Below are 13,263 nucleotides of genomic sequence, written 5' to 3'. Positions count from 1 at the left end.
TAAGCTGCAGGGAGAAAGTCACACTCCCTCCCACCCCTGCAGCTGACAGAAGTTGATTTTTACCTTCATTTTTTGAATACCTGTGGCTTAGCGAGACCTAGGGGCATGGTTTTAAGTCTTTTGACAGTGGACACATTGTGGCAGGGGGCGTGCCTGGGCTCTTTCCTGCAAGAGTGACGCCCCTTTGGGCACCTTACTGGCTTATTTGCATACCGAATAAACTGGATTTTCAGAGGATAAAAACATCTATTGCTGGAACAAAGGCACATCTTGAAATAAGGTACTAAGTGCTGTTAGGCCATGGCTTTACTGCAATAGCAATTATCCTTGTGACAGATTTCCTTTAAAGCTCTCCTACAGCAGTGAAGATAAATGGCTGGGTTGTTATGGAAACCTGGAGTAAAACTGTGATGTGGAGACTGAAGGACGTGCAAGCTTCTATTGGCGGATAATGGTCATGTGACCAAGCTTCTATTGGCTAATGCATTTTTTGGGAATATCTTGGGAATGGTACGTCCTAGAGAGCTGAGAAAAACCTTCCCGGACACCTGATGTACCTGTGTGCCAAATTTTGTGATTGTAAATGCGACGATGCAGATTCCTTTAGCGGACATACACATACACACAAACATACACTCAGCTTTATATATGAGATATAATAGTTTTTGCCTGGCATTTCATGGTGTAAAATATATCTGTGCATTATTTGTTTTTAAGTAATACTGCCAATCTTGTTGTCTATGTCTTTTTTAACCAAATAAATATATTTGCAAGAGTTTCTGAATGTGTGGAACATCCAATGTAGTCTAAGTCTAAAACTGGACACATTGAACTAATTAAAATATAGAAACAATATAAACATATAATCTCCGCTATTGTGATTTTTGGTACACACATAAAGATGCTTGTAGAAATGTATATATTTATATAAATGTATGCTTACAATGCTTAGAAAAAGCACTGTGGCATTTATGGGTTATCTATAAATGTATTTTTGGTTCAGAATATATTATATTTTTATATATATATATATATATATATTTATATATATAAACCTGCCTTCAGAATTCTTGGGCTTTTGGCCTCTCTTTACTCATATATTGGATAAAAAGTAAATATGAAAGGGGAAAAAAAATCAACAGCCAGCAGGTGTTAAGATGAGAAAATAATTCAGTGATCTTTACATCTCCAGGCCAATTTTCATTGTCAGACAGCAGGTTTAGATTACTCAAAGATGCCAGTGCAATAATGAGTTGCTGTACCAACTGATCACAGAATATCTGTGGGGAGAGACTTGTACCAGTAAAAATATTGAAAGTCTTATTGGAACTGAAGTTAGAATCTAGAAAACAATAAAACGCACAGATGAGAAACCCTCAAGTGATAAACTCTAGTTTCCGACAGGAAACTCCCATTAGAAAACAGTCACGCACATTTAAAGAAGCAGCATCTTACCCTGGATGGCTATAGATCAGCTATGCTGGTTGATGAATATGTGAATTATAACATACAGTTACGGTACATGTGATATCTTGCATTTAAAGGGAATATGCCACCAGTCCTAACTAATGGACAGATCCCATTAGCAAAATAATGGGCCACTTCCTTTGCCAGACCCAGGAGTTTTGCTAAAATCATGTACTGAGCAGCTCCAGCACATGCTTAAGAGTCCTAATATTTATGAGCTCCTGGCTTTACCTATTCATGAATATGGGGACTCATTGGCATGCGCTTGAGCTGTTAGAACCTAGCAGTATAAAACTGGTGTATCGTGTAGATCAGTCGGCACTGTGTAGTAGCGTGTGGGTGCACAGTCCTAGGGATGGTGTCCCAGGGAATAGTAGTAATGAAGGACCGGCACTCCCAAGTTGCTTTTTTGTGAATTATTCCTTTATTGTCACTTTATCTGTGACGCATTTCGGCACTTCCAGTGCCTTTGTGTTTGACAAAGGCACTGGAAGTACCGAAACGCATCACAGATAAATGAATAATTCACAAAAAAGCAACTTGGGAGTGCCGGTCTTTCATTACTACTAGCAGCATAAAACTGGTGACAGATTCCCTTTAAAGGGGTTGTTCACATTTTTAAACATTTACCAGAGACCCTACAGCATGGCTGGTCTTTCAATGGTATTATATTCACCCCACCGCTAAGTACTGACTCCATCACTGCCTTGATAGCTCTAAAAATGCCGGGTCTTCCCACGTCAACATCCGGTTTGACACCGGGTCACATGATGGCTGCCGCCAATGACAGTGATTATGTGTCACCCATGCGTCATGTCACTGGGTCATGTGATGCATGGGTGATATGTCACTGCTGTGATCAGTCATTGGCTGCAGTGGTCAAATGACCTGGCATTAAACCATATGTTGACACGGAGAACCTGGAGACCCGGAAGGGTGGCTATGGAGACGGAAACCAGCGGCAGGGTAAATATAATTACCACTGCAGGTCCGGCCATGCTGTAGGGTCTGTAGAAAATGTTCACAAAAGTGAACAATCACTTTAACGTACAATAGACTAACTTACTAGGATCATGGAATGCAGAAATTACATTCTGACTAGTGGCAAATATAGTCTGCTGTGTGCCATCTATACTATGGTCAGTGCCATCTGTGAAGGAAATTACAGTATGAAAATAAAATGATAGTTTTTATTGTATGCTAATCTGATATATACTCAATTATACTGTATAATCCCCAAAACATTAGTGGGACAGATAAATAATCTCTTTCCAGTCCTGTAAGTTTCCATTTTTGCTTTTAACCTTGACTTCTTAGACCCATACCTTTTTTTATTTTTCCATTTACCTAGCTGTATGGGGCTTGTTTTTTGTGGGACAAGTTGAACTTTCTAATGGCACAGTTTAATATTGCATACAATGTAATGGGAAGCTGGAAAAAAAATCCAAATGGGATGGAATTGGAAAAAAACGCAATTTAACTGTGGTTTTATGGATTTTGCCTTTATGGCATTCCCTATGCTGTAAAACCGACCTGTTACTTTCATTCTCAAGGTCAATATTATTACAGCAATACCACATTTTTAGATTTTTTTTATGATTTAATATTTAAAAGATATTTTAAATAATATTTTTCTTTGTGTCATGATATTCTGATCTCCATAACTTTTTCACAGTTATGTCTAAGGAGCTGTGTGAGGGCTCATTTTCTGAGAGGTGACTTGTAGTGTGTACTAATACCGTTTTGATATGTGTTTGACTTTTGAAACACTTTTTATTGGATTTTTTTGGGAGAGAAGAAGCAATGAAAAAAAGGTAAATCGGCCATTTATATTTCTTTTCCATTAGGGTCCATTCACACATCCGTAGTGCATTGCGGATCTGCAAATTGCGGATTCACAATACACCCGGCCGGCACCCCCATAGAAATGCCTATTCTTGTCCGCAATTGCGGACAAGAATAGAACATGTTCTACTTTTTTCTGAGCTCCCATAGGAATGAATATAAGGCGGCCGAAGATATGGGTGTAACCTACACCTATCAGACATAGGAGGCATATCCTAGCTATATGCCTCCAATGTCTGTGATGGTACAACCCCTTTAACAAACGTCTGACATGTTAGTAATCAGTAATCAGTTTTAATCGGTTGGGCCCTGGGTGATGATCCCTCCATGTCTAAAATGAGGAGGTAGAAGTGCTCAGCTGAGAGCCTCCTGTCAAGTGGGATATGGGTTCATGGAAAGTCTGTAGACTTAACAGAAATATGTATATTGCTCACTTACACATTCCACCTAGACAGTGCAGTCAACAGCCTTATAATTAGTGTTGAGTAAATGGAAGTGAAATGAATTGACTTCTATCTGAATTTCAGGAAAAAAATTGATTTACCACAAATCAATTTTCCCTGAAATGGCAGTAAAAAAAAAGGCAGTCAGTGATGACGTCACTGCACCCGGACAGCGTGATGACATGGTAATGTCAACACGTCACCGTGAATGTGATTTCTCATGGTTTCTTCAATTAAGATGGCCACAACAGGCTCTTCACGAGCATATGGATGAGTGATACATTGCCATGCCAGCACCTTTCCAGTGACCTCTACACTGCCATTAATATCTGCTAGCTCCATAGTATAAGATGTTATGATGATGATTTTTGGTATATATTATACTACTAGCTGAAGGACCCGGGTATATTTAATCTATTTAATTTCATGTTTGTGTGTGTCGTTAAAAGATATCAACACTATCCACTATAACAGTGACCCTGCCCCCAAAACAGTAACCTCCACAGCCCCCCACCCCTTAACACTGATCCCCCCCCACAGTGCCACGTCCCTTCAAATTGGACCTCCACAGCAGCCTACCCCCTTAACTTTGACCTTTACAGCAGCCTTCCCCTTTACCAGTGACTTTCACAGTATACCACCCCCTTGACAGTGACCTCCACAGGGATCCGCCACCTTAACAGTGTCCTTTACTGGATCGGGGGGATGTCCTTTTGAACACTTCACTCTAAGACAGCAGCACCGTACTGTCTGAGTGTAAGCTGCAGGGAGAAAGTCACTCTTCCTCCCACCTCTGCAGCTGACAGAAGTAGATTTTTACCTTCATTTATACTATGGTCAGTGCCATCTGTGAAGGAAATTACAGTATGAAAATAAAATGATAGTTTTTATTGTATGCTAATCTGATATATACTCAATTATACTGTATAATCCCCAAAACATTAGTGGGACAGATAAATAATCTCTTTCCAGTCCTGTAAGTTTCCATTTTTGCTTTTAACCTTGACTTCTTAGACCCATACCTTTTTTTATTTTTCCATTTACCTAGCTGTATGGGGCTTGTTTTTTGTGGGACAAGTTGAACTTTCTAATGGCACAGTTTAATATTGCATACAATGTAATGGGAAGCTGGAAAAAAAATCCAAATGGGATGGAATTGGAAAAAAACGCAATTTAACTGTGGTTTTATGGATTTTGCCTTTATGGCATTCCCTATGCTGTAAAACCGACCTGTTACTTTCATTCTCAAGGTCAATATTATTACAGCAATACCACATTTTTAGATTTTTTTTATGATTTAATATTTAAAAGATATTTTAAATAATATTTTTCTTTGTGTCATGATATTCTGATCTCCATAACTTTTTCACAGTTATGTCTAAGGAGCTGTGTGAGGGCTCATTTTCTGAGAGGTGACTTGTAGTGTGTACTAATACCGTTTTGATATGTGTTTGACTTTTGAAACACTTTTTATTGGATTTTTTTGGGAGAGAAGAAGCAATGAAAAAAAGGTAAATCGGCCATTTATATTTCTTTTCCATTAGGGTCCATTCACACATCCGTAGTGCATTGCGGATCTGCAAATTGCGGATTCACAATACACCCGGCCGGCACCCCCATAGAAATGCCTATTCTTGTCCGCAATTGCGGACAAGAATAGAACATGTTCTACTTTTTTCTGAGCCGCAGACCGGAAGATCGGGGGCACGCTCCAGAAATGCGGATGCGGAGAGCACATAGTGTGCTCTCCCCATCCATTCCGTCCCCATAGAGAATGAATGGGTCCACACCTGTTCCGCAATTTGCGGAACAGACCGGACCCATTATTACGGATGTGTAAATGGAGCCTTATGGTGATATATTTATATTTAAGTTAATCAAGAAAAAACAGAAGTCGAGGCTCACCTGGTCCCGGTCTGAGATGGAAGCGCAGAAAATCGCCAGGAACTCAGCGACAATAGAATCTAAGTAAAAAGTGGAAATCCAGCTTCCAAATGACCATATAAATGCTTTAATGAAAAAACGTGCTAAAATCCAGACATATACATCAGGTCTGCGAGTTTCAGATCAACAAATTCAGATCCTTACTCATGATCATGAGTAAGGATCTGAATTTGTTGATCTGAAACTCGCAGACCTGATGTATATGTCTGGATTTTAGCACGTTTTTTCATTAAAGCATTTATATGGTCGTTTGGAAGCTGGATTTCCTCTTTTTATTTATATTTAAGTTGTTCAAGTGTTTTGGGATGCCGCAGTGCAAATGATCTTTCTTTGTTGTTGTTTATTTTTATTATGGGGAAAGGAGGTGATTTTAATTTAAATGTATTTTTTATTTTTTTACTTTAGCCTCAAGCCTGCCTAAGGCTCAAGGCTAGCCCAATAAACAAACGGTTTCCCAGATCACTTTGAGGGGGAGTATTTCGGACCCTTGAAACAGCAGAAACCCAGCAACATATTTTTTTGCACATTTATGTATGAGTTCCTTATGTCTATTGAAATATTTTTAGCATACAAAACTCAGGAAAATCCAGGAAGATTGTCATCTGGAACCTTCTAGCAAATAAAGCAGTGTAATGTATCTCAACATTGCTAAAGACCATTATCACCATCATGGACTGACTTATGCAATAGATGTTGCACGCTGTCTGACTGAGGTTATTCAAATTGTGCTTTTGGCCATAATTTAACCAATATGCTGGAAAAAGCAGATGGCTAAAAAGGTCATCCATCCTTCATAGGCTACAATGGCATCCGCTTAATGATACGCTATGAGGTTTTCAACAGTTTCCATTAATCAGATTCCATTATCTCCTATGTGTGAGGAATTGTCTGTTTGGCATCCAATAAATACATCCATGACCCAAAGTTCCCGCTCCGACTGATGGATCCCAATAGGCATGTTTAGAACATAACTGGCTTTCTCAGTGTAATGTGAACTGAGTCTGAGAGGTATCGGCCAAATCCATTCGCTGACGCTGACTCGACCCTGATGCTGAGAAGAACAAGCTCCTACAACAACAGATACTTGGCACTACTTGGTTGGCTCTAAGTATCGACCTCACTGCGATGGATTTGCATTCCGTCCAATTTCTTTTGATCATCCTGCATCATGCAGATATTAAAATCAGAGGTCCTAGAGATGCTAAAATCAGGGGTTATAGAGAAATACATATACTAAAGCCATACTATGCCCCCCTCCTTACATTATACTATCAATGTGATTTGAAGCATTGCTTTAAAATGTAAACCCCTTCTATGGATGTGGGTGGAATGTGCTTATTCCTTTATGCGAAAATCATGGCTTTTCCACATGTCAAAGCTTTGTCAGTCACTTGTCAATTTTACCTCAATTGTCAGATTTTGCTATTTTAGGGCAATGATAATTTAGTGAAATGCAAAGCATAATAGCATAGCAAAACAGTACTGCACAGCCAGGACAAAAGAACCCGCCACACACACAAAGGCGAGACCCAGCCTCTAATGTTAAGTAGGCACGGCACTGTAGAAAACGGCAGAGGGTGGGAAAAAAACAGGGACGTTTTGTCCTTGTTTGTGCAGATTACACATTCATTGATGCTGTGGGGGTCGTGATTAAAATAAAATACAGCCACATTAATGCTCCAAATAGTTTTGCTTTTGCATCAAACAAGGAGAAAGCTTTCTCGCAGTTTTTCGCGGCAGGCATAATGGGCATCCAAGCTCTGATTTACCGCACGTCCTGCCTTCTGCGGCTCCATGTTAAGCTAGAATATCAGCATGGAAGGTCACACAGTGGGAATGACCTTTCACTAATCACTACACATCAGCTACTACAGGCAGAGCTCATTACAGAGAAATTCTTCAACTCACAGCCTTTCAAACACAGGCCGGCTTTGATTTTTTTGGAAACGAAAGGATCATTTTATATTTTGGAGGGAAATGAGGAAAGAAAAATGAAGGTTTATTGTGTAATTTTGTTGTCTCGGGCTTCCTCTGCAACCAGTCCACGCTGCGTGGTTTCAAATGGATTTTAATCCCATATCGACTCGATGCCTGTAATTTAAGCTTTTGCCAAAGAAGGTCAGAACATTTTTCATCCCAGCGTTCACCGCTTTCTGTACAAATGCCTGCGTTGTCACTAAATGGGTTGCCAGGACATTGCAATCTCCATCGAAGTTAAAGCTAGGTCCTGTGGTTGTTTTGTCGTCACCATTATTAGAATATGATGCAGCTGCAGGGACTAAAAGCTCTCCTGCCTTTTACAATTGGTTGCTTAGGACAAATGGCGGGTGACTAATGCGGGATAAACTACTTGTTCAACCTCGGAGCAGTTGGTTAAATTTTCCATTTCTAAGAGAGCAAGTGTTTTCAATTGAGAATTTAACAGAGGGGTGTCCCTTTTTAACAGAGCGTCATTAGCGCAAAAGAACTTAAGAGCTGAAGAAAATAGGGCATAATTGGCTAAAATTAAATGCTTTTTTTCTCCACTTACCAGCCATTTGCTGAATACCACTAAATGCGCCCAGGTTACTGGAGGAGGTGGCTTGCTGCAGGAGCTGTACATAAAAGAAGAAGAAATCAAGCAATGAGGCATCCACAATGAGACAAATTGGCTGCTTGATATGCGCCTTTGCACACAGGGCTCTTTCTCGCCTCCCTTTTCATATATTCTGTTTCCTAAAGACTTTTTGCTCATGGATGGACAGGTTGTCCCCAGGGTCGGAGCTGTAAATCTATATCAATGTCTAATCTCTGCATTGAGAAGCACACGCACTAAGGGGACTCAATAGAATGACTGCTTTAAAAACAATTAATCAATTTAGTCTTTTTAACAGCCAGGTGTTAAATACATTTAAACCGACACAGCGCGACTAATTAAAGCCCTCTGTAGTAATGTAGTTACCATAACTCATCTTTAAAGATTATTCTCAATTCTTGTCCTCTTTCTAAAACGTCTTCCTCGCAGTACGAGACTGAGATCTGAGCTTCTGTCGCATTGAATAGGTATATACTGGCGTACCGTGCCCTTGGATGATTATGTGTTATCAGGTTTTAGCCATAGACATTTATAACGCTCTTATGTGAATCCCGAAGAAGCATTAACTATGATTTGCACTAATAAACCTGAAGGCCCCTTGAGTTGGAAACTAATTACTCATTAAATGTCAGTGTTGCAGAAAACTAGTTGTTGTGCATACATGTTATCCCGCTGTTATCATTTTTCATCCCTTCTTATGTGGAGTACTGCAGGGTAATTATAAGCCGGTGGTGCTTCTTCGTTAGGAGTCACACGTAGGCACTAAACTTGCATCTACTGTCCTTTCGACAGATGATTTTTCCTTTCTAACCTCTGCACCTTGTATGCTGCAAAGTAGAGGACAACTAATTGGACTTTTAATATGTACATTCCCGACCTACTAATGGGATTGTTGCAAATGCAATAAAAATAGAAAAAAATTGATTAAGAACAATAATCTTCTTTATTTTATGAATTATAATGGTATGTTTACACAGCTAAACATGAGTATTTTAATGCATCAAATGCTTCAAAAATACTTGAAAACAGCTTCCTATTGTTCTCAGCGGCAAATAGGGCCACATAAAACAGTGTAAAAATATATGAACAACAACAGTGCATATTTGTACACTGCTGTGTTAAAAAAAAAAGATTCTAGAAGGGACAGGTCATTTGTTGGAGTGTTTTACATTGCGTTTTGTCCCTCAGTCAATGGGAGAGCATAAAATACTCTCCATATATGTCGGTGTGCTCTCTGGAGGGTATTTTGCATGTTTTTGCATCTGTTTACATGGCAAAAAGTGTGTATATTTCCCTTGAAATCAGCATCATATTTTTCAGCCAGTGTATGAGCATCCCCTACACATTAAAGGGGTTGATCACATTTTTTTTACTAGATGTATTAAAAACTCATTTCCTGCCTTGCCCAGAGCAAAGCTCAATCCTGTACATAGTCTACCAGTGCCTTCCAGACTGTGCAGTATATGGGACAACCGTATACTGCACAGACAACCGTATACTGCCTGTGCTGGGGCTATGTAACATACTGGCACAGAAGAACATGGCCACAGTATTGTTGAGCGCTGCTGCAATGTCTACATGCAGTGGCATTCAATTCAGTGGACACCAGTGGTTAGGAGGGAATTTTTTTAATACATGTAATTTAAAAGGATTTTTCAGGCTTTTGATATTGATGGCCTATTCTCTGATTGATGGGGGTCCATTTCCTAGCACTCCATTGATCAGCTGTTTGAAGAGGTAATGGTGCTTACAAAGCACAACATCGATCATCGTATAGCTGCAGCCCAGGCCCCTACACTTGAATAGGACTGAGCTGCAAACTGATCATGTCACCAGTGAACATGATGTCACTGGCCTGGGAGAGGCTCACAGGTGCGCTGTGCCTCCCTGTGAATATGGCCATATATAACGGACATGTGTCACATAAACGTGTTTGAAGATGTCCTAATAAAAATGATGTAGGGTAGAACTGGCTTAGTTGCCCATAGCCACCAATCAGATTCCACCTTTCATTCTCCAAAGGAGCTGTTAAAATCAAAGGTGGAATCTGATTGGTTGCTATGGGCAATTAAGCCAGTTCTACATTACACCAGTTTGATAAATGACCCCATAAATTTTATTTTTTTCTGTAAGTGCTGGACTATCTCATACTAATAATATTAGCTCCAAAAGTACCCAATATCAGTGTACAAATACAATACGTTTTAGACAGTATTGGTCTTATTATTGACATCTATGCAATTACTTACTGCTAAATACTGTGGTGTAAGTCCTCCGAGTCCAGTAAGGTTCCCCCATGTGGCAGTATTAAGCTGTTGCATTTGTTGTGCTAACTGTTGCTGTAGACGCCTCTGTTCCTTGTCTTTCTGTGTATCAGCAAATTTCACCACTATTGGTGAAGAACACCCCTGAAATAGGACAGACCACAACAAAATGGATATAACAACTAATACATCATTGATTTCATGATCACCACTTTTCTGCATGTAGCTTAGGTTACTTACTGGAGTCCACATGATTACATTTAAACACTTCTTAGTGCTGGGTATCTTGTAGAAGTACCTTAGTATGTACAGCATGATTAGAGGTCCCGTGGTAAGTCATCCCTATGACATGACTTGTGTTAACTAAAAGGCCTATCTCTGAATCACGTAGCATCGGAAAAATATTGCAAGCTGGATCTACCACCTAGACAATTCACCTAATTTCCAAATATCATCTAATGTAATCTTAAAACACGTGATGTTTGTTCTGTACCTTATTCACTAGTGCATATATAATTACAAAAAGGTAACGTTAATAATGATGGTGATTATGATCAAAATGGATCCTAACATCATGGTATGGTAGAATCAGTCAATTTAAAGTGCCTTCAAAGAACACAAACCTAGAAATAAGTGATAAATTAAACAATAGATAATATTGTCCTCACTATTTGTCAGTCTGCAACCTTATCGCATGTTTCTGAAACAGCCTTGCAGTAATCCTGCAGAACACTCGGGGTTAATCTCCTGCTGATAAGTTCCATATTTGGCTGAAAACCAGCAGACAGGGGGCATGACCAATGGGGAGGGACATGACAATCTTTTGTCCTACTGCAGACAGGGCAGAGGGGGGAGGCTCCTGCTGCCTCCAGTTGTCTTATAACCAGGTGCAGATGGGTGAGGAGGAGGAGGAGGACTTGGCTGCTCTCCTGAGTCATAAAGACATTTCGTTTCTTACTTTAATTTATTTTAATATGAGACAAAATAGGATCAAAGGAAACAGAGAGAAGTGTTATTTTTGTAAATTTTCTATATTTAGTGTTTACTTTAAAGGGAGCGTGTCCTATTAACCATGATGTTTGAGCTGCAGGCAGCATGTTAAAGAGCAGGAGTAGTCGATCAGATGGAGATATAATTTTGTGGGAAAATATTCAGTAAAAATTGTATTTTATTAAAATTTCTACTCATTCTGAGCTTTGAAGTCAAGGAGCCGGTCCTATCAGTACTATCATTGTTAGGACCACCTCCTTGAATTCAAAACCCTGAATAAGCAAAAGTTTAAATGAATAAATTACATGTTTTACTGAATCTCTTCACATAAAGCTATACTCCAATCTGGTCAGCTCCTCCTGCTCTATAATATGCTGACCGTAGCTTACATTGCATTTTTGTGACAGACTCCAACCACTAGGTATTAAAGACATACTGCCTCATCCTACCCAGTTAATTAAGAATGGGTGGAAATAGGTGGGGTTAGACTCTTAAAAAGCGAGTTATAGGAATTCTTCTTAGGTGGTCTTTAGAGATGAGCGAATCGAATCCCACAAAGTGTAATTTGATCCGAATTTCAGGATAAATTCTATTCGCCTCGAAGCCGAATTTCCTTATGCTTTGTGTTAGCAAATCGATTTAGACTGAAATAGTGTAAAAAACTAAACGTACCTCCTCCATTTGCTCAAGACCGGCACCAGCCTCCATCTCGATTAAAGGTCTTGGCCAAAATCCCGTGCGTGGTGACGTATAACATCACCATGCCTGCCAGTGTGATGATGTAATCTCGCGCCGCGTGAAATTTCGCTCCAGATCTTCAAGCAAGATGGCGGCGGGCAGCTCGTCGGGAGCAAATGGAGGCAGTGAGTTTGATTAAATTTTTTTTATTATTGTTAATTTTACACTGTTTTTACACTCAGATGCTGCGATCATGTATGAACGCGGCATCTGACGGGTACAATGACAGGGGCGGCGCTATCGCAGCTCCCTGGCATTGCACCCACTACTTACAAAATAAATGCGCTTTGTGACAAAGTAATTCGTAAATTTCAGCGGATCAGCCGAATCAAAATTGTCTATTATTCGCTCATTTCTAGTGGTCCTTAATGGCTTTACTTACAAAAGGTCATCATTCTGAACTTCTGGTCCATAAACAAAGCATTTTTAGACCATACTGTTACACAGGTACACAGACGCTCATTGTGTCTATGTCTCTCTATATGTATTCTGTTAGAATTTACTATAGGCATTTTACCACTGTAATATTATGAGGCTGATCAATATAAATACAACTAACAGGTTCAGAAAATAAATAAATCTTTCCGATTAGAGACCTGTCACTTGGATGATAATTTGAGCCAAAGAATCAATGCGTTTATACCAGGGAAGGATTTCATCTGAATTATCTATTCTGTATGCCGCCTGACATAAACAGCGGTAATTATGGAGTACAATCAGGTATAAAAGAGGTTTATCTTATGGTTTGGTAACAGGCAGATGAGGCTGTTTTAGAAAGAAGCAAAATAAATGACCATAAATAGATGGAATAAAAATACAAAGGAGTTTGCCTAGATGCCTTGACTATAACCTGACATCCCATTTCTGGCAGCTCCCTCTCAATGCAATACATGAAAACAATTTCTTCATTGTGTATATCTTATGTATTCATTCTTTTCTGCCTGCTCCACATTTCATAAGTTTGTGAATTTCAAAAGCAGATGCCATTATCATAAAT

General features: G+C 39.5%; 1 protein-coding gene across 23 annotated transcripts in view; it reads right to left on the bottom strand.

The window, feature by feature from the left end:
- CELF2 (CUGBP Elav-like family member 2) overlaps nucleotides 1-13,263 on the bottom strand; it is a 449,189-nt gene that overhangs the window by 51,137 nt on the left and 384,789 nt on the right. For all 23 annotated transcript variants that reach the window (XM_044280047.1, XM_044280053.1, XM_044280064.1 and 20 more), the window contains 2 exons: nucleotides 10,524-10,682; nucleotides 8,230-8,293 (listed from right to left, as the gene is read on the bottom strand). In XM_044280047.1, the coding sequence (XP_044135982.1) occupies nucleotides 8,230-8,293; nucleotides 10,524-10,682 (223 nt within the window). The remainder of the gene's footprint in view (nucleotides 1-8,229; nucleotides 8,294-10,523; nucleotides 10,683-13,263) is intronic.

Source organism: Bufo gargarizans, chromosome 2 (genome assembly GCF_014858855.1).
Source record: "Bufo gargarizans isolate SCDJY-AF-19 chromosome 2, ASM1485885v1, whole genome shotgun sequence".
In the NCBI taxonomy this organism is placed as follows: Eukaryota; Metazoa; Chordata; class Amphibia; order Anura; family Bufonidae; genus Bufo; species Bufo gargarizans.
This window is presented reverse-complemented; position numbering and strand designations above follow the sequence as displayed.